General features: G+C 33.9%; 1 protein-coding gene across 1 annotated transcript in view; it reads right to left on the bottom strand.

The window, feature by feature from the left end:
- Positions 1 to 23,171, bottom strand: part of LOC127850790 (uncharacterized) — a 41,246-nt gene extending 18,075 nt beyond the window's left edge. Inside the window, exons 1-10 of the mRNA XM_052384102.1 lie at positions 23,044 to 23,171; positions 18,265 to 18,329; positions 17,815 to 17,952; positions 16,316 to 16,407; positions 15,582 to 15,750; positions 12,688 to 12,818; positions 11,893 to 12,028; positions 7,049 to 7,240; positions 3,575 to 3,794; positions 2,556 to 2,761 (exon numbers count right to left, since the gene is read on the bottom strand). Coding sequence (XP_052240062.1) covers positions 2,556 to 2,761; positions 3,575 to 3,794; positions 7,049 to 7,240; positions 11,893 to 12,028; positions 12,688 to 12,818; positions 15,582 to 15,750; positions 16,316 to 16,407; positions 17,815 to 17,952; positions 18,265 to 18,329; positions 23,044 to 23,053 — 1,359 coding nt within the window. The 5' untranslated portion in view covers positions 23,054 to 23,171. The remainder of the gene's footprint in view (positions 1 to 2,555; positions 2,762 to 3,574; positions 3,795 to 7,048; positions 7,241 to 11,892; positions 12,029 to 12,687; positions 12,819 to 15,581; positions 15,751 to 16,315; positions 16,408 to 17,814; positions 17,953 to 18,264; positions 18,330 to 23,043) is intronic.
- Between the last annotated feature and the right edge of the window lie 1,215 nt (positions 23,172 to 24,386).

The following is a 24,386-nucleotide window of genomic DNA, read 5'->3' as shown; positions in this document are numbered from 1 at the left end:
ACACTTTACGTACTTGCATTAAGTCCAGTTTTCTAAGAACATGGCTCACATACATTATTGTTGGAGTTAAGTTATACAAAGTGAAAAACAGAAATAATGTTTAACATATGGTTTGCTGAAATCCTCCTTTGAAAACATTGGTAAATAAATTCAGAGGTAAATAAGGTCTTTATATGATTATAGGTACCGGTAATATAAACTATTGCAATTTAAAACCATCAAAAGGGCTATAGCCTATAAAACCCTTTTGATGGATTTTTTTTGGAAACACATTGATGTGAATCAGGTACATCAACAGCTGTAAAAAACAACAATCCATTGTATAAAACTGAATGCCTCAATGTGGTAATTAAAAGCATGAGGTCCTGTCCAGTATAAATCTCTGTTAGTTTTTTAGAAATGCTTTTCTGTCTATAAAATAATAAAATATTCTAAAGCATGTAGTTTTAACCGCTTGAAAATCTCTATAAAGATCTGTGATTAAATCCATTCAATCATTTCAATTAAGGTTTCAAACTGTCCAAATAATAATCTTTCTAATATTAAGCATGTAAGTACTGGTAATTGTCATGAGATTATTAGTTCATTTTGATGTTGTTTCAAGAACGTTTATTTTACAACCTCCTGGTTAAAAGCTTTGATGAGAACAAAATAACATGGGTCAAGGGAGTTACGTTGTTTTCAGTTTTATCATTCATAAGTTTTTGAATATGCTAAAAACCTTTAAAGAAATACTAAACATTTAAGAAACGGTAAAAATGGCTTACAAATGTTCAGTTATTAACAGACAGCAAAAAACAAGTAGACCAAACACTAGCATAAACTTACTCTCAGCATATGCTTTCACAAAAAAAAAATAAAGTTACTCTCAGGATATGCTTTCACACAGAAAAAACTAAGTTACTCTCAGGATATGCTTTCACTCAGAAAAAATAATCTTACTCTCAGGATATGCTTTCTGACAGAAAAAATAAACTTACTCTCAGGATATGCTTTCTAACAGAAACAAGAGATGTGTTCGTCAGAAACACAATGCACCCTACTGCGCCGCTTTGAAATAAAATTTCTATTTATCATTTGGCAGGTAAAGAAATCATCTCCCTTAGCTTATTACTTCCCTTGGATTTTGTCCAATCAACCGGGGGGGGGGGGGGGGGGGGGGGGGAGATGTCTGTAGACAGTAAAAAATGACCAAGTCAGACATCACTGACATCCAAGGCCTATGGTTTATCAAAGAGATCATAGCCAGAGCTCATCATGTATCTATGGACATAAGTCCACAGGTATATAATGCACCATACCATTCATAAATTAGTACAGGAAACAAATGATAATTATATCATTTAACAAAAAACTTTGACAAATCAATTATTTTAGTAATAAATAATCAAAATAAAAAATCTGTACAGTAACTGTGAAAAGAACTTAAATTATTGGTTAGGAAATATATATTCTGAGATTTATAATTATATAAATTACTTCCCTTGAAAATAATTGTCTCTAACAAATCTCTATTTTTAGTAGCAAATAATTAAAAGCCACTACTGTGACTGTAGATTCACCACTCAAAATGTGCCGCTCCATGAGATACACATGCATGCCAAATATCAAGTTGCTATGTTCAATATTGAATAATTATATCCCTTTAAAGCTTATTACTTCACTTGGATTTGTATTTTTGACCTTAGTCCTTGAATGGTCTTGACCTTTTACCACGATGTGTTTGTCAGAAACACAATGCCGCCTACTGCGCTGCTTTGATTTATTTAACAAAAATATATCATTTGGCAGGTCAGATAATTATGTCCATTTAAAGCTTATTACTTCACTTGGATTTGTTTTTTCCACCCCGTGACCTAGTTTTTGACCCGGCATGACCCATATTTGAACTTGACCTAGATATTGTCTAGATACAACTTCTGACCAAGTTTCGTAAAGATGGGATGAAAACTATTTGAATTAGAGAGTGGACACGAACAGTGTGACAGACTGACAGACAGTGCGAAAACTATATACCCCCTTTTCTTCGAAACGGGCATAAAAATAAACTTACTCTCAGGATATGCTTTCACGCAGAAAAAATAAACTTACTCTCAGGATATGCTTTCACACAGAAAAAATAAACTTACTCTCATGATATGCTTTCACACAGAAAAAATAAACTTATTCTCGGGATATGCTTTTACACAGAAAAAAAAAACTTTGTCTCGGGTTATGCTTGCACACAGAAAAAACAAACTTACTCTCGAGGTATGCTTTCACACAGAAAAAATAAACTTACTCTCAGGATATGCTTTCACACAGAAAAAATAAACTTACTCTCAGGATATGCTTTCACACAGAAAAAATAAACTTACTCTCAGGATATGCTTTCACACAGAAAAAAATAAAGTTACTCTCGGGATGCTTTCAAACAGAAAAAATAAAGTTGTAGTCACGGCACTGTATCATGAGATCACATTTAGAGGAATTGGACAAAGCGACCAGTATGGCTCGTATTTACCAACCAGAAACCTAATGACAACAATAACCACCACGATTAACTACATGCGTACAAGTTCCTTCAGGTCAGCCATGTCTATGGTTGCCATAGCAGCAATGCTGTCTGTGGGACCACTGTGGACCGTGATTTGACAGTTTTTGGGAAGCTCTTGCCCCACAGGTTTCTTGCCCTGCCAAATCCCAGGCAGTGTTTCTTGAGGTATGCTGAACATTGCTTCCTCATAACGATTTTTCTTGATCTGACTTGTTGGTGTGTTGGCTTAAAAAAGAAAACAACAAATTGTTCATGTATTGATAAGATGCTGTTTATGTAGTGTCACACACTTTTTTAATGAGACAATTTCTACAACAAGCACCCTCTGCAAAGCAGGTGGCGTGCATTAAATAAAGAAGAAAAAGCAAATGATTCATAAATAAAAATTATGTTTTAAAAATTAAACCATTAATAATTCCAATCAATACAATTAAACAAATGACCTGCGTTCCTGAGTGGTAAAGGGTTAAAATTTAAATGCAAAAACTAGGCTCATTAATATTATATTATAAGGACAAAATATTCTAAATGAGACCTAATTATTTGATGATCACTTGGTTTGAATATTGTTTAGATTGAAATGGTAAATGGTATACCAATACTGATATTTTGACAAGTATAAAGTATCAAACAGTACAATAGCCATACTGATATTTCAAAACAGTATGATATTTTTAACGCTACCCATACTGATACTTAACTACCAAATTAACAGGATGGTGTATACATTTCTCTGATTTCTTTTAACTTAACAACAAATATCACATTATAAAGTAAGAGAGTGCTTGTCTTGAATGTTTACAAGGGTTATGAACGCTCAGTACTTTAGATTCTCTTTTTTTAGGACATAAAACATGTTAGAAATTAAAAAAAGTTATTGACAATTTTTGAAGTTACAATATGATATTCCAATAATACCAGAAACAGGTGTCAATGCTAATAATCAACACTGTAACCTTCAGCAAACCATTCCATTGGGGTGTAAAAACTTGGGGTCACTTGTTTGAAATATTCTTCATATAACACTACGATTGGTACCTGGCAGAGGTGTACCCGTGTTCTCATCCAATCTCTTTGACTTGTAGAAATGTTTCCCAAAGGCAACTGAACACTTAAGGTCCATCTGCTTCATTCCAACGGGTGCGTACATACGAACGCACATGTAGTGCTCGTATTCAGGCTCCTGGGTCCACACTTCCACATCCTTTGTCTCCACTTTCAAGGGAGGCAATCTCTGGGCCTCGGCAAACCGGACTCTCTGAAAGAGGAAAAAAAAAGATAGGTTAATTGTTTGCGTCAATTTTACAAAAGTTAGGGGTAACAAAATGGAACCATTTCTGCCTCTAGTTATAGGCTGGATTATTTTCCTGTGAATCAGGTAATCTGTTTTGTTTTACCTGTTAAGGCGTGTTGATTTTTAACAAGATTGGCTGCAAAGTATTTCAGAATTAAATACGTACTCGACTTGTTTATTTAAAGCAAGCATGAATGAGGTTTAGTTCCAGTAAAGTAGAAGTGAAGATTCATTCTTAATAGTCTAACTCCTTTATTCAATTAAAATATTTGCATTTATATCTCAAAGAATTGAACTCTGAATATCAAGTCAAATAATGTATACTTTTAGTCCCTACCTGTATTTTCACACATGTAAGTATTTTTCTAACTCAAAATGTAAACAAGGTCCCCGTTTCAAACTTGACAGTAGTCTTATTTTGTTTCGCATTCAAAGATGTTCACGCTTTGCAAACATGTTAGCATTTTTTGACTCATAAATTCATTTGTTATGCGTTATTAACATTGATTTAGAAATGTTCATGACTATACCAATGACAATGGAAATGGAATGGCAGAGCTGTTTATTCCCTAACTAGTAGCAGTGATTGTATGTAGGTAGATTCCTCAAGCAATTGCCACTAATTGCCACCTGTGCCCTAGAAAGGATTGACAAATTTGACAAGATTGATTGCTTTGTAGCAAAACAGGATCTGTTAAGTACCCTCTTTATGTTTTAATACAGTTTATCAACCAGTTCCGGATAATCAGCAGTTCCGATTAATTTGTATTTAATTCTCCATAATTCCCCCATAAAAAGAAAATGATAAGTGTCTAAGGTATACATTAGGAAAAGGAATAAATTAACAAAGCTTTAGCAAGAAAGCTTTTGTATTATGCTTACAGGGGGGATAAATGCAGCAAAAAGTTAACCGGAACTGATTGAATGAGTTATGTTTTGAAATATGCATATGAATATAGAGGGCTTTATTATTTTCAAATAAACTTTTTGCTGATTGAAAACAAATGCCATGACAATGTTCTGAAATACTAATTCTGTAAGTTAAATGATTTTGAATAATTTTCTGAAGGGTGAACATTAATTGGCTATTTTTGACAAAAAAATGCATATGCCGTCTGGGCTTACCTGTTATCATACAAAATAAATTTTACCATTTATTTTAACATCTTCTCATATTGACACTAAATCCCGAAAGAAAATTATTGTGGTCAAAAGAATTAACGTTTTTTGCCATTTTTTCATTCTATACTGGTTAACTGACTGAACATCACATCATTAGCAAACACAGAGTGGTATTATTAACAATAACAGTATTGTGTTATGTGTGCTATGTTTCAATTGTATGTATTTATGCCCTGTTCAAAGAAGAGGGGGTATATTGTTGAAGTCTGTCGCTCAGTCTGTCCGTCTGTCAGAAGACCAGTTTGTTTCCAATAAATAACTTGTGAACAGATGGACCAATTGGCTTGATACTTCCCATGTGCATTAGCCTTTGCAAGTAGATGACCCCTATTGGTCACTAGGTCAAAGGTCAAGGTCACTTTCATACTAAGAGTGAACATTGTTTTCGATCAATAACTTGTGAACAGAGGGACAGATTGGCTTGATTCTTCCCTTGTGAATTGGCGTTATATAGAAGATGGAAATTGGGGTTACTAGGTCAAAGGCCAAGGTCACTGTCACACTAAGTGGAAATTGTTTCCAATCAATTACTTGTCAACAAATTTACCGATTGGCATGATACTTCATGTGCATTGGCATTGGACAGTAGATAACAGCTATTGAAATTGGTGTAACTAGTTCAAAGGTAAAGGTCACTGTGACATTAAGTCTTAAAATGGTTCCTGTTTGATATGTCATTAAAGGATAGAATGATGGGCCTCAGGTTTGCATCTTTACAAATTAAATGTTGTTGTCTTGAGATAAAAAATGTTAATTATTTTTACATCCCTTCCAGTATTAACCTTATGTCATATATGAATTTAGGTCATGATGGTGTAGTGGATGTGGTGTTTGCCTTGCATATCATTATCTCCTCTATACACACAAAGTACTGGTTCTTCCAAGGAAACAGACTGGAGAGTGTTTCAATAAAGTCTCTCGATGGAATTGAGCTTAAATAAATAGGTTTAAACTAAATATGACTTTTGAAGTGACATCCCTGTTATGGACACATTTTCAAATGTAAACTGCCAAAACATCCAATGTAGTGCATGATAAAGATCTCACTTGGAGGTCACAACCTTTGTTAAAAAAATAAGAGCACCAACAGCTATAATAGTGATTCAAACTCATACAAAAACCATAATCAATTATTGAATCAAATCAAACATACATAATCAATAATAAATCATTTAATATTCAAAATAATTTCACATAGTATTGACATGTCCAGCTAAATGTATAAAGCTCTATAAATAGGGCAAAGAAATTAAATATATTGCGCCAACATAATTTCATTTAACTTTTAATGTTCAAAAATGAGATTCAAAGCACAATTTACGAGTTACATGTATGTCTTTTCCATGATTATCTATTAAATCAGTTACATTGATTTTCCTAAGGAGAATCGCTAATCACTGACTTTCTCATCCAACATCGATATATCGATTTTATTTGATCATCGTTACATCACTAGTTATAATTCTATCATATTCTCAACACATTTAATATTACGATGATTTAACAGAGTGCATAAATCTGTGTCAACTAAAAAATTACTTAAGTGGCTAAGTCACACGAATATGGTAAGTTTAACTCTTATGGCCTGTTTTGTTGCAAAACATCCTGTGCAAAGGCCCTGTTGTTTTGCTTTTTGGTGTTTTTTGTTGGGTTTTTTTTGGGAGGGGAGAGGGAGGGCCATCTGTCTCCAACCACCAGCTCTTGTAAGCATGCATGTGATGTTTGTTTTAAATGTGTTGGTGTTTTTTTACGAGATAGATGTATTGTATTAAATGTATCACTTTGTTCTAATTGGTGGCACATCAATTCATCAAACAAATCCTGTCAACGTTGATATAACAACATTTAGCTGTAAATTGTTTTTTTAAGTCAAACCCCAAAAATCTTGCAGCAATCTCATTAAATCCATCAAAGAACTGGCTAAAACGGCCTCAAAATGATTTCAATAAGCTTTCAATTTAATATAGCAGAAACAAAAACACTGATTTTAACTCCAAACAAAACTGCTTACAAACCTAACAAAATCAATCACAAACCTTTGATGTCTCTGCTGATATTGTTTCCTCCTGTGCTTCCTCAACATCCTCCTCCTCCTCATCATCATCATCTGACCCGTCCTCCTCAGCCTGTTCTATTTTTATACTTGGCACCTCCCCCTTGACCTCCCCTTGGTCAGCAACCTCACCCTCACCAGCTACTTCCTCATCCTCAGCCTCTGTATCACCCTCCTGGAAACAAACAACAGACTTTCTTTCAGACTCAGAATAATTACATTCATTAAAAATAAATAATAAAAAAAATAAAAAAATATTGTAAACATGTATTGTATAGATAATATATCATGATTGTGCAGTCAAAATATGAAATTATAAATAGCATGTACTTGAGTACATTTAGTCCAATCTCAGTAAGTTAACTCAGTAGTCAAAGGCAACAATACAACATTTATGATATTTTCATTAAACTGAAAAAATTATCTTCTCAGTAACTCAAGATTGTTCTTTATTCACAAATAAAATAACTTTGAATAATAAATATATAAAGGAATTTGTTGAAATTAGGTCCCAGCAATTATCATGTTTAATTCATTAAATACATTTTGAGTGCATGGTTTAGCACCAACATAGAAAACCAATGTATTGAACATTTTAAATGACGATTGTACAAATGGCAATGAAAATTGTCAGAGGATATATATAATTTGCCATTTTTATATTTTTATCAAAGCGCTGAAGGCACTGAATTTGTTCGCTGTTGTACAATCTTAGATGCAACTCAGTTTTCAAAATTATGTTATAGCTTTTTATATCGCAAGTTTGAAATGACCACAAGACAGGACAGAGGGACAGACATACGGAAGGACGGACAGTCAAACTGCTATATGGCACCCTACCAAGGCATATTAAAACAATAAGAGCAGAAAAAAAATGAATATCAAATAATAGGTTAAAACAATATGAATAGACAGGTGCTTTTAATAAATATGTATTTGAACTAATAACTATTACTACTGGCATAAACGCTTTCAAAAATAATGACAAATACTACATTATCATTGTGCAAGTGCTGGTGCAACAATTACTATTTCATCAGGTTTCGTATCAAACATCGGTAAAAAAAACTAAGTCATAAAAAAGCTAAAAGTCATGCAGAAAGCTAAGTCATGAAAAAAAGCTATAAGTCATGAAGAAAGCTAAGCCATGAAAAAAAGCTATAAGTCATGAAAAGAAAAAGCTTTATGTTATGAAAAAAATGCTTTATTGTATTGTCTATATAATTACATATAAAGTATGGTTAAAGCACTTTTTTAGCAATATGGCTAATTAATCTAATATATAAACATCTAAAATACATGATCAGCAAAACAATTATGTAATAAAAAAGTACACATTAAAAAAGTTCTACACTATTGGTAATTTACTACATTTATATACCTATATTTTCACAGAAAAAATAAAACTGCTCTATATTTATGTTAATATTGATGTTGATTTCAATAAGACAAAGCATATAATACAAAGATGGGGGTTAACGTATTCCAATATATTCAATTACAATATAAACTTTAAGAATTAAACACACAAACATTTCTGTAGAACGAGGACAAATGATCTTTCCTCAAGGGAAATACGGAGAAACTATTAAAAGTATGAGCATTTTTTATAAAAACTTAAAATAGGTTAAAATTGTGTTCTTGATAGTAATTGGACTATTGTTTTGGTATGCTAGCAGGTTTTAATTTTAGCTATATATAAAAATGCAGAGCGTCAAAACTAATTACCTTTAAACTAAATGTTTTGTTATAACAGTAGCCAGACTAATCTTACACTACCGTATGTTTGCGGCCACTACATTACTTACAGAAAATCTGGAGACTGTTGTATGTTTTTGTTTTTTCAATATTGATCTCTTCGTTTTCTTATGTAAATTATTTAAAAAAAATGTCATAACATAAAAGCTAAATTGCAAAAAATCAGCGTATGCTACAGTCATCCAGTACAATTGTATTGATGTCATTCTATATGAACTTGGAGAATTATGTAAACCATTATAAATGGTACATATTTGTTATATTGTTGTTAATTTATCATTATTTTTAAATTTATCATTACCGGTATTATTATTATTACCTATTTATTATTATTATTATTTGTATTATTATTATTTTCATCATCATCATTATTATCATCATCATCATCATCATCATCATCATCATCATCATCATCATCATCATCATCATCATCATCATCATCATCATCATCATCATCATCATCATCATCATCATCATCATCATCATCATCATCATCATCATCATCACCATCAACATCATCATCATCATCATCATCATTATTATTTATGATAGTAAAATAATGATATACATATGAAAATTCACTTTCTACTATGCACACACTACCAAACAAAATTAAATAATAATAACCTAATGGTTATTGCAAAACTAATAAAACTAGTTTAATAATCAGGTATATATAAAACTACATGTAACTAGGGCAGTTACCTTTCTCATTTTCTGGAAAAAAAACAGTCAAACATACTTTGATAAAAAAAACAGTCAAAAACACTTTGATGGCTTTTTCAAAATAAGGTGTTTAATCACAAGGTGGGGATAAAATAAGCCTGAATAGAAAAAACAGATTTAATTTAAGGCCACTGCAAAGTTGTATTGCCATCATATCAAGGTCTACACAGCTTTAAAGGGACTGGTTTAACAATCCCTTTCATGTTACTAATATTAATACTTCTTTTAAATTTAAAACAATAGAAAGACAACTCTCGTCATCCCTTAAAAGTGAAAAAACTTAAAAATACCTCATTGATTTTTATAATTGTGTGTACACTCCCGAAACTGGACATAAAATTCAGTTGAGTTATAAAGTTTGAAATAATGTATTTTAAATTTTAATCTGATCAAAATGTAATCTTTGCATTCTGTTTAAGCTAATCAGGGAAGACACTTTCTCAGCAAACATGTATTTTCGGCGTAAAGTGTCATTCCTAGTTATAGCCGTAGCAAACTGCACAGGCTATTCATGATGCTTAATGTACATGCATCAAACCCCATTTTCACAGACAAATGATCATATGACAACTGATCCTATGAGTGATGTTATGAGAAAACTGGGCTTACTGCATGTGAGTAAAGTGTCGTCCCAGATTAGCCTGTGCAGTCCGCTTTTATGGTATTTTTAGTTTCAAGGAAGTCCCTTCTTACCAAAAATCATGTTTAGGCGGTAAGTGTCGTCTCTGTTTTACCTGTGCGGACTGCACAGGCTAATCTGGGACGACACTTTAGGCACATTCATTAAGCCCAGTTTTCTCAGAACAAGACTCATATACTTTTGCTACAAAACCAGGGTCCGAATTCACAAAGCTACTTTGGGAAAACTTTATCAAAATTCAAACTTTTGTAAAATTACTAAAGTCTCTTGCTGTTTCATACTGTGAAAATTCTTACTTCAATGTCTTCAGGAAGTGAATGCCTCTTAAATAAGTCTTGTTCTGAGAAAACTGGGCATAATGCATGTGCGTCCCCACAGGCTAATCAGTTAATACACTTTCCGCTTTTATGACATTTTTCGTTTAAATGAAGTCTCATCTAAGCAAAAATCCAATTTAGGCGGAAAGTGTCGTCCCTGATTAGCCTGTGCGGACTGCACATGCTAATCTGGGACGACACTTTACGCACATGCATTATGCCCAGTTTTCTCAGAACACAACTCAAATTAATGCAAAACACCAGATGTGTGCATTAATCACAGTAGCCCAAAAATAACAGTCCCTATAACTAACATTAACTTTGTCTCTGGTTAACAAAAGTGTTCCCTATCACTAACTGACAATTTGCCACTGGTAGCTAACATCACATCAGTTCCCTATCAATTACGGACACTATGGCTGGTTAATGAAACAACAGTTCTCTATCACTTTCTGACAATTTGTCACTGGTAGTGAACAACAAAGCAGTTCCCTATGACTTACGGACACTTGGTTGCTGATAAACAAAACAACAGTTAATTGAAACTTAACAGACACTGTGTTGCTGGTAAACAAAACAACAGTTCCAAATAAATTTCACGTTGTTGCTGGTGGTAAATAAAACAACAGATCCATACACCACCCAAATACTTTATTGCTGGTAAACAAACAACAGTTCCCTATAAGTTATAGACGATTTGTCGCTGGTAAACAAAACAACAGTTTCCTATAACTTACGGACTATTTGTCGCTGGTTAACAAAACATAATTCCCTATAAAAACCTAAGGATTATTTGTTGCTGGTAAACAAAACAACAATTCAGTAAAACTTTACAGACACTTTGTTGCTGGTAAATAAAACAACAGTTCCAAATAATTTACACTTGTTGCTGGTGGTAAATAAAACAACAGTTCCATACATCTCACAAACACTTTGCTGCTGGTAAACAAACAACAGTTCCCTTCAACTTACGCACGATTTGTTGCTGGTTAACAAAAAAACATTTTCTTATTACTAACCAACACTTTGTCGCTGGTAAACAAAACAACAGGTCCCTATAACTTACTGACAATTGTTAGCTGGTTAACAAAACAACTGTTTGCTTTAACTAACGGCTGGTAAAAACAAAACAACAATTCTCTATGACATAAGGACACTTTGTCGCTGGTAAACAAAACAACAGTTCCATATAAATTATGGACACTTTGTCGCTGGTTAACAAAACAACAGTTCCCAATAACTTATGGACACTTTGTCGTTGGTAAACAAAACAACAGTTCCCTATCACTTACATACACTTTGTCGCTGGTAAACAAAACAACAGTTCCCTATCACTTACAGACACTTTGTCGCTGGTAAACAAAACAACAGTTCCCTATCACTTACAGACACTTTGTCACTTGTGGATGATGGAGACTCGCCACCATGTTTTAGCTGCAGGGTGGGCATGTCATCCTCCTCCTCTTCCTCCTCCTCATCAGACTCATCCAGCTGACGAGTGAACTCCTGTACATGTTCCAGTCTGCCAATGGTACAACATTAGTGTTCTTTAACCCTTTCTCTCACAGAAGAAACAACAGCTCCGCATAACGGGTGCCACGCTCGGCTGCGAAAGCTTGTCAGAATTTTTTTATTTTTTATTTTTTAGAGGTCACAGTGACCTTTGACCTAGTGACCCAAAAATGGGTGTGGTGTGTAGAACTCATCAAGGTGCAGCTACATATGAAGTTTCAATGTTGTAGGTTGAAGCACTTTTATTTTAGAAGCAATTTTCAAAACCTTAAAATGTACAGGTTTTTTACGGACAACGACGGACAAGACGAGCTGGCTACGACCATATTTTGGGTTTTCTCCGAGCTAAAAATGCAAATAGCTACATATGCAACAAACATAAAACCACAACAGCTCGCAGATATATGCCTGCTGATTGGTTCTCAATTATTTTTTTAAAAGTAAAATTGCATATTATTTCATCCAAATAAAATGCAATTTTTTCACATAAGGTTGAGTGTAATCTGATTGAGCCTGTGAGTTTGTGTGAGGGTTTTTTCACCAAAACAACGATACATTTATCTATGAAAGTACAATGAAATTGCATGCCAGATTCATTTTTGGTATTATTTATCAGAAAACAATTTTCACAATTAAGAAGTTAAATTGTAAAAAGTCTACAAATATTACCCAAGTTTTGCTTTCTGTTTGATAGTTTCAATGAGGAACTTCCATCTGCGCCCATGACCTTTGTTGCTCATGACCTTGGCAAATAGTTTCTCCCAATTCATGATTCTTTTCTCACGTGCAATACGCTTTGACTGCAAACATAAGAAGCATCATATTGTGAACAAGAGCTGTCAAAAGACAGCGTGCTTGACTATTTGTGTGCTTGACAGTAGAACGTAAGCCATCATGGGGAAATTGTTCATATTAAATAAGGTCAAGGAAATATAGTCTTATTCTAAGTGGAAGAGGACCATAATTTAAAAATATTGATCGCTTATGTTTTCAAGTTGTACTTTATGGATGATTCTGAGTTCAGGTATATTTTCCACAATCTATTGAACATTTGTAAAGACATAAAACAAAGTTATAAGATTTTATTTGAAGTTTGATAGCAAAAGCTTGGGTGGGATGGTCCTGCAAAAAATAAATATTTGTGGTTTTGTTTACCATGTTTAAACAAAAAATCTTTTTAAGTGGGGGTGGAAAGGGGGTATAATGTGAAGGGGGTGGTCATTTATTATATTATCTTTCAAAAAAAAGAAAAACAACAACAAGACATATGTTTGTCAGAAACACTATGTCCCCTACTGCGCCGCTTTGAATTGTTTTTTAATTTATTTTTTTTCCTTTGACCTTGAAGGAAGACCTTGACCTTTCACCACTCAAAATGTGCAGCTCCATGAGATACACATGCATGCCAAATATGAAGTTGCTATCTTCAATATTGCAAAAGTTAAAGCAAAATGTTAAAGTAGGAGCAAACAAACAAACACACAAACAAACACACAAACCAACCAACAAAGAAGGCAAAAACAATATGTCCCCCACTATAGTGGGTGGGGGCCATAAAAAAAGAAAAAAAAATTGGGGGGGGGGGATTCTGGGGTGGGGCGTGGGGGATGGTTTGGGTGGAGTCCATTGTGGTATGTCAGGTAAGTGTTGTTTTGTCAAAGTATGAATCAAATCTGATCATAAATAAAGAAGTTATGACAATTTAAGCAAAATTTATTAATTTGACCTTGAGATTCAAGGTCATTCAAAGGTCAAGGTCAAATTTAACTTGCCAGGTACAGTACCCTCATTATAATAAGAAAGTATTTGAACTTTGAAAGCAATAGCCTTGATACTTTAGAAGTGAAGTGGATTTAAACACAAAATTTAACAAAATATTCAAAGCGACTAAGTCCCCTTATGATAGTTAGCGAGAGTTCCAAGTCTGAAAGCAATTATAGCTATGATACTTTAGGAGCAAAATGGACCAACACGTAAAACTTAACCAAATGTTCAATTATCTAAGTATAAAAGTAGCCATAATTCTGCTAAATGCCAGTCAGAGTAACATAACTTTAACTGCACAGTCCCCTAATGATAGTTAGTAAGTGTTGCAAGTATGAAAGCAATAGCTTTGATACTTTAGGAATAAAGTGGACCTAAACACAAAACTTAACCAAATTTTCAATTTTCTAAGTGAAAAAAGGGCCATAATCTTTACAAAATACTTGCTACATTTGTCTGCTCTTGTTTATAGATTGGGGTCATGCTGGTAAAGAAGTATGCAAAATATGAAAGCAATATGTCAAGGGACATAGAAAATATTTGAGGTGGTACGCAAACTTTAACATAGATTTATCAATAATATACATATTCTAAGTGAAAAAAGGGCCATTATTCTTACAAAATGCTTGATAGAGTTGTCTGCTCTTGTTTATAGATTGGGGTCATGTTGGTAAAGTAGTATGCAAAATATAAAAGCAATATGTCTAGGGACATAGAAAATATTTGAGGTGGTACGCAAACTTTAACATTCCAACGCTCACGCTGACTCTGGGGTGAGTAGGATAGCTCTACTATATATATATATATATATATATATATATATATACATATATATATGCATATAGTCGAGCTAAAAATGGGTCAAATAACTGTTTGTGATTTGTATGAAGGAAAAAAATATGGTATATCATGTCATAGCATAAAGCTATTAATAATTCAGAATAAGGGTGCATTCAGGAACAAAAGGCGGCAATCTATTGTGTAATATTAAATTCAAGGGTCAATAAAAACTGGCATTACTTATATGTAAACCAACCCTCTTGCACAACTCAAAATTCGGTGAAGTAATAAAAAATCCAGAAGTGAGAGTTTTGCTTGAATAGAAGCTAATAAATGTGAATGTGATTTATAATATCCGTATGCTCATTATGATGCCACCCTGAATGTGTTGATGATATAAAAATGACTATACACTTACATGTAAGTTATTTGAATTTTGTACAGGCTTTAAAAACTTGTGCTACAATCTCAGTCATAAACCAAGTTTAAGGGCTTCTGCAAGAGTTTTAAGGTCTCGGCAGTTTGGGTTTAATTGTCTGGTTAACTAAAAAACAAAAGTGTACAGCTTTCAAATGTGTCCCTGTTACTGTTCTGCCAACAAACTGCTTTTTTTATTTTTCTGAAAAAAACAAACACTTGCACAAACAAAACAAATAATGGTTATAAGACATAATTCATGAGTGTAATTAATGTTAACAGTGTCAACAAGTATACAAGTTGCGTTCTGAGAAAACAGGGCATGATACATGTGCGTAAAGTGTTTTCCCAGATTAGCCTGTGCAGTCTGCACAGGCTAATTAGGGACAACACTTTCCTCCTAAACTTGATTTGCGGTAAGGAGGGACTTTCTTGAAACTAAAAATACCAAAAAAGCGTAAAGTGTTGTCCCTGATTAGCCTGTGCGGATTGCACAGGCTAATCTAAAATGACACTTTACGCACATGCATTATGCCCAGTTTTCTCAGAACGTGACTCATATGGTCTAGGTTGGCAAGCCATAGCCTGTGAAAGAAACTCACATGAGCGTCCACAAGTTGGAGTCGTTTAATGGCGATGTGGAGCTGCCTCTGCTTGACCTCGTAATCTTCGTGTAGTTTCTTCAGGGCCGCGCTTTTCTCCTCCCAGGGTGTTGAGTAGACACCGACAAGACGCACGAGTTCGTTGACCGGCATGTTCAGATCACTTATACTGCGAGTTAAAATTAAAATTCTTGATTGACCTAAAAGCTTTTGAAATCGTTAACCTTTAACATCTCAATTTGTAGGTAGGTGGTAATTTAATTCAATTTGAATTTCTCAAATACACACAGACAAGACACAAACATTTATTTAATTATGTTATGCAAAATCAATTATGTTGTAAATTAAAAGGAAATTAAATAGATTTTGTTTATAAAATGTTATGTGTCAAATTATGTTCAAGTATTTTTGGGCCACTGAAATTCAGCAGACACATACAAGAAGCACATGTTTATTAACATCAAACGTTCATTATAAGGCATGCTAAAGGATACATGTTGCTTGCACAGAAGCGCCAACTAACATTTATTATTTGCAAACAAGAAAGCAATAATTGATATGAAAACATAATATAATTGAGCAAAATTGTCCGATTAAGTTGGACTGACAAAAAGTCCTGTTTAAAAATGGAGCGCCAATCAACATTAATTAACATCAAAATGGGAGAGCCAATACTGATATGAAAACATATTTTAATTTAGCCAAAATTTCCATAAAGTTGGACAAACAATTACCTTCTAAAGACTTTTCCTGTATTTGTTGCCAATTTGATCAACAGACTGGGTGGTAGTTTATGTTTCAACATTTCATCCTTCATCTCCAATAGCTGAAATTGTGAAATAAGGATAAAGAGATAATGAAACACCAATAAAGTGATAATGAAATAAAAATAAAGAGATAATAAAATGACAATAACAACTTTACTAGAAATGGTGCGGCAGAGGCCGACGCGTATCCCCACGCCGCATGTTTGACCCAGGGGGCACCCCAGGGTTGGTAATGGGGCCATGCATAGTTGAGATTGACTGTATTGTCATAAGAGATGTTCAGTATCAATTGGAAGTAAATCGGTGTAGAAATGAAGAAGTTAATGTAAAATAACATAAAACAAGAGATGTGTCAGAAACACAATGCCCCCTCCTGCTCCGCTTTGATTTATTTAAAAAAAAATTATCATTTGGCAGGATCATTAATTACCTCCCTGTAAAGCTTATTACTTCCCTTGGAATTGTTTTTCTTACCTTTGACCTTGAAGGATGACCTTGACCTTTCACCACTCAAAATGTGCAGCTCCATGAGATACACATGCATGCCAAATATCAAGTTGCTATATTCAATATAGCTAAAGATATGGCCAATGCACCATACCGGGGGCATTAAAATGAGTGAAAATCTCTGACCCGGCCCCACTCCAACCCTGATTACTTTTGACCCAGGGGTCAGATCAAATTTCCAAATAGTGCATGGTCGCACATTTGCTCATAGCTACCATGTGTGTAAGTTTCAAGGTTCTAGTGCTTATAGTGTAGGAGAAGATAGTGGCCAGGACGGACAGACAGACAGGACGGCGGAGATAACCACAATATCCCCACGCTTTTCAAAACGCGTGGGGATAATGAAATAACAATACAGAGATAATGAAATAACAATTACATTTGTACAACATAATCAAATTGCAAGATAATTAAGTACTTTAAATAATCAATAGCAAATAAAGAGATATTGATTACAAGATAAAGAAATAATGATTACATGATAATTAAAAAATAACAATATATTGAAATATAAATTAAATTAAATTGGGATGTTTGTGGACTGATTATAACATTTATGGGATGAATCCGAATTGCTTATTAGGAAAGATTATGAAATGGGAATGGAAGTGTAATAAACTGAAATGAAAATTTAAAAGTATGGTAAGCTAAATCTATCAATGGTTGTGCATGTCTTATCTAACTGACTTGATAATTTATTTTCTTAACAAGAAGACATATAAAAAGTAAAAAAAACCTATGAACTATACCATAAAAATACTTCTGCAGATATTATTTTTAATGTGTGAATATTTTAAAATGAGCATATAATTACTTACCAGATAAAGATTATACAATAAATGAAATTCAATATAATAATACATAATTTATGTTGTGTTTTTTTATTGTGTTGTTTTGCGTGGGGGGTTTTTTTTTGGGGGGGGGAGGGTGGAAGGGTCCACTTAAACATAAGACCTCACCTCTTCTAATGCAGTGTGAACAAGAGCCATTGCATTCTTCACCCCGTCACACAGGATGTCAAACTTGTTGGGCTCTCCACGCTTGGTACCCTCATCTGGGGCATCATCATCGTCAGATGTGCTCGAGTCTGAGTCACTCTAAAATTGAGTCGTGGTCTGAAATAACTGGGCATAATGCATGTGCGTAAAGTGTCATCCCAGATAAGCCTGTGCAGTCTGCACAGGCTAATCAGGGACGACACTTTCCGCTTTAATGGTATTGTTTGTTTAAAGGAAGTCCCTTCTTACCGAAAATCAAGTTAAAGTGGAAAGGTAATATAAGATGACTGGCAGAAGGCTTTATTGTACGTACTAAATTATTTAGTATTTTAACCTAACAGGTGGACCAAACAGTATTCAAAAACAAAAAAATAGCAGTGGTAATTGAGTTATAGTGATTCAGAATTATACATCTTTCTTGTGTTCTTCCATTTCTTCCTCATCATTCTCCTCTGCCAATGCCTCCAAATTGCGTCCTGAAACAATACATGGTCACGGTTCAATGAAGTTCATACAAACAGCTGATTTTCCTGTAACAATTGCCCCACTTCAATGGGGGGAGAACTGACGAATAAATATTGTCATGACAATTCAATCCCTAGACAAGATGTACAACTGGGCTGTGATTTGAACATTGCATACTAGTACTATGATTTGTATTCTAGTACAAACTGAGTAAGCTGGTCTGACTTACATTTTTGCTGGCCTTAAAATTGTGTCATTATGCACAAAACTTTTATTTACTTATTCAAACAAAAGATCTATGAATAAACATGTTCATTTTTAGATCTTTCTTCAAACTGAGGGCTGAAATGGAACTTATGTGTATCTATTAATAGACAATTTGTCAATTATGAGATTCCTTCATCCGTGGAATGACTGAAATTTCTTGATTTAACATTTTTTGCTTTTATATTGTGATCCACGTGTTGATTTCATCACACAAGACTACTATACACACTTTTGGATGAACCTGCTGTACAATAATAAATAGTTTGACTTGCACAAAAAGTTTTAATTGAGTCATTCTGTTTCTGTTATTACAGCCTAAACATACTGAATTGAGTTACTTGTGAGGAGCAGAAAATGCACCTGAATTAGGGCTAGAATCCCTCTAATATCAAACAATCAGCACTCCCATCAGAGCTAAACATACGGGTGGCAGATTATTACCACTGCAAACTACATTAATCCAGTGAACAGTTTTAGGCGACTTCAACTTAGCAATGGTGGCAACATGAACTTTAACAAGAAAAGTGCTCTCTGAGTGGACAACAAATCTGCTAAAAGAACACTTGCATGGACTTAACCATCTGAAGTACACTACACTGAGTTAAACTTTCAAATTATAATTCACCCTCATCTTGAACCAACAAAATTATAAACTTAAAAAGCAGACATTTTCTTGCTCTTTAAAAAAAGTTGTAAAACAGACTCAATCCTTAATCAAACCTGAACATGAGCCCAAAAGTGATATTTGACAATCGTAACTTCTTTGAAGGTATATTAATGTTCAAATCATTTGAAAATTAAAATTGAAAGTGCAAACTAAAGTATGAATACACTGGGTTGTTTAATGAGCAGAGCATTTCAGCCCGTGCACACTGCTGAATTGGTCAAAACAAGCGTTCAGAGGAGTAAAATGGTTCTTAAATTAAACAAACAATACAATACTGTATTCATTTGCTACCAATATCCATAAAAAATTCATGAATCACAGCAGATATGTGGAATGAACATAGTAATTGAGATTCTAATATTACCACATGTAAGTCGCGATTATGACATCGGTCTAACAAAAGTAAATATCGGGCCGTCCATAAAGTACGTCTCGCTTTTTCTTACCTTTTTTCTAACCCCTCCTCCTGTCACAAACTGTCACACTTCTAAGGCTCCCCACCCCCTAAACACTTTCAAACCATTTTTTTTAAATGAATACCTCATTAGAAATTTAAGATTAAACACACTTCACTATTAAATTGCATTTAAATATAAAATTTCCACATAAATAAACTTAAAATCACAGTTAATTGTCAACAGTTGTCACAGTTATTCTTTGAAGCAGTAACTCACTTGAATTTGAAAACAAACATTGCAAAAATTCTACTTAACAATTATATAATACACATCTTTTATCTGCTACTTTTTTCATTTACAATAGGCAAGAACAAGTTTTGGATAATCTTCCAATAATGCAATAATTTTTACACAGGATACATATTTATGCAGCGGAGAGCATAGAAATAATAATACTTCCAGCATGACGAAAGCAGGGCTATACATAAAACAAGGCTTTGCAACAGCTTACTTGCGCTCCAGAAAGCAAGAGGAATCGTGAACAACAAATTCAGGAGATATTTATTTCATGCTATTTTTACAAAAAAATAACGAAAATATTTGACAAAATCATTGAAAATAATTTTTGAAGCTATTAAATTGTACTAAAAAAATAATAAATTAGAAATAACATAAAAAAAATAATGTGTGACCTCACACGTAAACTGACCACCCCTGTCACAAACTGTCACACTTTTTTACACCCCCTTCCCCCTACTGGCGTGTGACGTTTTTTATGGACACCCCTAGCTATCATAAATTATGGGAAAAAAATCTGAAAATGTAGGCTTGTTTTTTTTCTGAAAAATCAGAGTTCATGCCAAAACAAACAGTATTAAAAATAGTCAATATTGTGGATGCTTATATGTATTGATGGTGAAGAACAGATTTTAGAAGAGCTGTGTTGTGAGTTCAAAAAACTGATTAGCATGTGCTTATTGCGGAAAATTCTCTAGTAAAATGATCCTATATGATCATGAACTGATCACTTAGAAAACTGTGCTGCTGTTTACATTTAAAATTGTCACATTAAAAACTATAGACTTAAAATGTCTTGAAACTTGGATATCACTGTTAAATCAATACGGTACTAAAAAGCAGTTTTATTAAAGGGGCCTTTTCACAGATTTTTACATGTATTAAAGCTTGTCATTAAATGCTTGATATTGATAAATGTAAACATTGGATTAAAAATGCTCCAGTAAACAAGAGATGCCCAATGTCCCATACTGCGCCTCATTGAAATAAAATTTCTATTTATCATTTGGCAGGTATAGAAATCTTCTCCATTTAAATGTTATTACTACCCTTGAATTTTGTCCAATTCAACCGAGGGGGGGGGGGGGGCATCACTGACAACCAAGGCCTGTGGTTTAAAAGAGATTATAGCCAGAGTTTGTAATGAACATCAAAGAAATTATGATTATATCATTTAAAAAAAACTTTGAAAAATCAATCATTTGGGTTATAAATAATCCAAATAATAAATCTGTACAGTAACTGTGAAAAGAACTTCAATTCTTGGTAAGGAAATATATAATATGAGATTTATAATTATATATATTACTTCCCTTGAAAATAATTGTCTCTAACAAATCTCTATTTTTAGTAGCAAATAATTAAAAGCCACTACCATGACTGTAGATTCACCACTCTAAATGTGCAGCTCCGTGAGATACACATGCATGCCAAATATATAAAGTGGCTATGTTCAATATTGAATAATTTTCTCCCTTTTTAAAGCTTATAACTTCCCTTAAATCTGTATTTTTTACCGTAGACCGTAAAGGATGACCTTGACCTTTTACCACAATGTGTTTGTCAAAAACACAATGCCGCCTACTGCGCCACTTTGATTTATTTAACAAAAATTTATACGTGGGTAGGTCAGATAACTAAGTCCATTTAAAGCTTATTACTTCCCTTTACTTTGTTTTTTCGACCCTAGACCTTGAAGGATGATGTTCACCTTGAAATTTTACCACTCAAAATGTGCAGCTCCATGAGATACACATGCATGCCAAATATCAAGGTGCTATCTTCAATATTTAAAAAGTTAAGGCCAATGTTAAAGTTTTTCGGACAGACGGACAGACTGACATACTGACTGATGGACAATTCAACTGCCTATATCGTCGCTGTCCTTCTCAAACCTCGTAGCTACAAAATGCCAAGTTTTCAGGAGAGAGAAAAAACCGTCTCATTTTTTTATAACGATGTTTTAGAAATAGAAATTCTGTAAAAATACCAAACAAATAAAGCTGCAAAATACGGTATAAGCCCTAGACGATTAAGTCATACTGATAAGTCATACTGATGTTCAGAAATGGTAGCTACGATATTTTGTCACCACAGTTGTGTCATTTGTATGAGCACGGAGTGTCCGTGGTATGAGGATACGACAATTCGTCCTGATAGGAAACCTCGTAGCTGCAAATATAAAAATGTTTTTGTCAAATTTGTCTAAACGAAATGACGTACCTATAGATGAAATGACGTCGCTACGACTTTTCGCCAGAAAAAAGCCAACAATAAAGCTACAACATTTCGTCACATGCATTTTACAAGGGCTCTGATAGGCGTAGAGCTACGAGATATAGCACAAAACACGCGCCGGACTTCATATATTCAGAAAAGACGAAAAAACATTTTTGAAAATTTTGGAGCTACGAGGTTTAAGAACGACAGCGACGATATGCCACCCTACCGGGGGCATAAAAAACAAAAATAAAATTACAAAAAAAAAGTAACCCTCAACTGGGCTTGAACCACTGACCCCTGGAGTCCTGGAGTAAAAGTATACCACTAAGACAACTTGGCCATCCGTGCTCATTCAATGAAGGGTGTATTTTATACTTTATGTAAGCAATCCTAGTAGTTTCACAAAATATTACAACAACAACAACAACATTACTCTCCAAATTATTTAATCATTTCGCGTTGCGACGCTTCATTATTTTCAGGTTATTAAATCTTCAAAAGATGCATTAAATGGATATTTTAGAGCAAGGTAAATGTTCAGTAGCATTGTTTCCTCACAAAAAGCATATTCTAAACCGAAAATTTGCAAATCTGAGACAACTTTTGTGAATTTTGTCAATTTACCATAATGTGAAAAGGCCCCTTTATAAATGCCGATAGAAAGTTAAATGAGCAAGATTTGAGGGAGGAAAATCTCAATAGGTACAAGTGTGTAGATAAAACAAATGTTCAATTTAAACGATTAATTAAGAAAGCACCTGCGAGAATATGATTGCTTCTTGATTAATTAAAATAATTGTCAATTAAAACAAGTTTAAAAATTGGACTTTTCTAACTACATACACGAATGTCAAAAATCGTGAATTAAATTACCTCGGTCCATGTTTTGCGTCTTTTTCAAGTGCCAAATTAAAGTACATAAAATGTAAACAAACGCGATGTCAAATAATGTGCAGTTCTTCCGCCATTTGTAAACGATTTAAGGTTGCTAGTCACGTGACAGAAAGTTGTAGATTATCGCTGTCGACACTACATAAGAGAACTGAAAATACGCTCCACGCGTAAAAATATTGAGTAAAAAAGCTCTTTAATGATACTGATTGATAATGTGTTTTATACTTTCCAACAAACCTATTGACAAATTTAAATGAAAAAAAACAACAACTAATATATTCAAAATAGTTTTTTAGAGTCGATTTATTGTGTCTGTTAATTCAGAGACGCACATCTATATCTCTTGTTAATTATTACTTTACTGAGGTTGACCAAAAGTATATTACCAAATGCTTAATCTGTGGATTGTCATGATTGATACGTTTTATGCGTCAATTAAATCAAAGGTAAATGTATATTAAAAAGCCATGCTATTCAGTTTGTGATTTCTCAAAACGCTCCAACAAGTGGCTTTGAGTCATGAACACGTTGATGATATTAGTGATGACAAACCCACTTCTAACTGTGTTGCATGTGCTAGTTTGACAGAACAGCTGACAAGATCAGACGCAAGTGTGATGATTTTCAAGGATGAAAAGAACAAGGGTGCGAGTTAACGCCATAATGCGAATATCGGTGCTAAAACGTCTCAAAAATGTTCCACGGTGAAGATGCATATCGGTGGCCTTTCTGTCAAAATGCTGCCTCTATGTTCATTCTTCGCGGTCTCTTTGCAGGTATGTGCATTTGTATTATCTAATACACATACCTGCTCTTTGTCATAAACATGAAAAGTGGATGATTGTAATTCACAAAACAGATAAGAAAATCTAAAATTAAAACCCGTAAACACATGTGTGCATAAAAGAGGTTGTGCTATATTCTTCGTTCCTCGTCTTGACAGCCCTTGTGGGCCAACCGTGCTACACACGTCGTTTTGAGTAGTTTTCCCAGCACGATCACTGTTCACTAGCTTTCTCAAACATATCGTAGTCTAAGCACGCGCGGATGCAGCTCTTTTCGAGACCGGGTCATGTATTTCAAAAAATTTGTAGCGTTCGTTATGTAGGGAAAACCAAAGTCTTCGACATTGAAAATCTATACGCCCTTACCTCAACCACTTAGCTTTAGACAGTTTACTTTAATTGTTAAGTTGAAGCATATATCCAGCTACAGGTTCACAGTATTCCGCAGGTCCAAACACTTATCACAAACTCTATCGAAGATGGAATGATGACGAGGGTGGTGGAACAATCGTGCATACATACCACTTTGATGACTTT

Source organism: Dreissena polymorpha, chromosome 11 (assembly GCF_020536995.1).
Source record: "Dreissena polymorpha isolate Duluth1 chromosome 11, UMN_Dpol_1.0, whole genome shotgun sequence".
In the NCBI taxonomy this organism is placed as follows: domain Eukaryota; kingdom Metazoa; phylum Mollusca; class Bivalvia; order Myida; family Dreissenidae; genus Dreissena; species Dreissena polymorpha.
The sequence above is the reverse complement of the archived record's forward strand: the minus strand, read 5'-3'. Positions and strand labels throughout refer to the sequence as shown.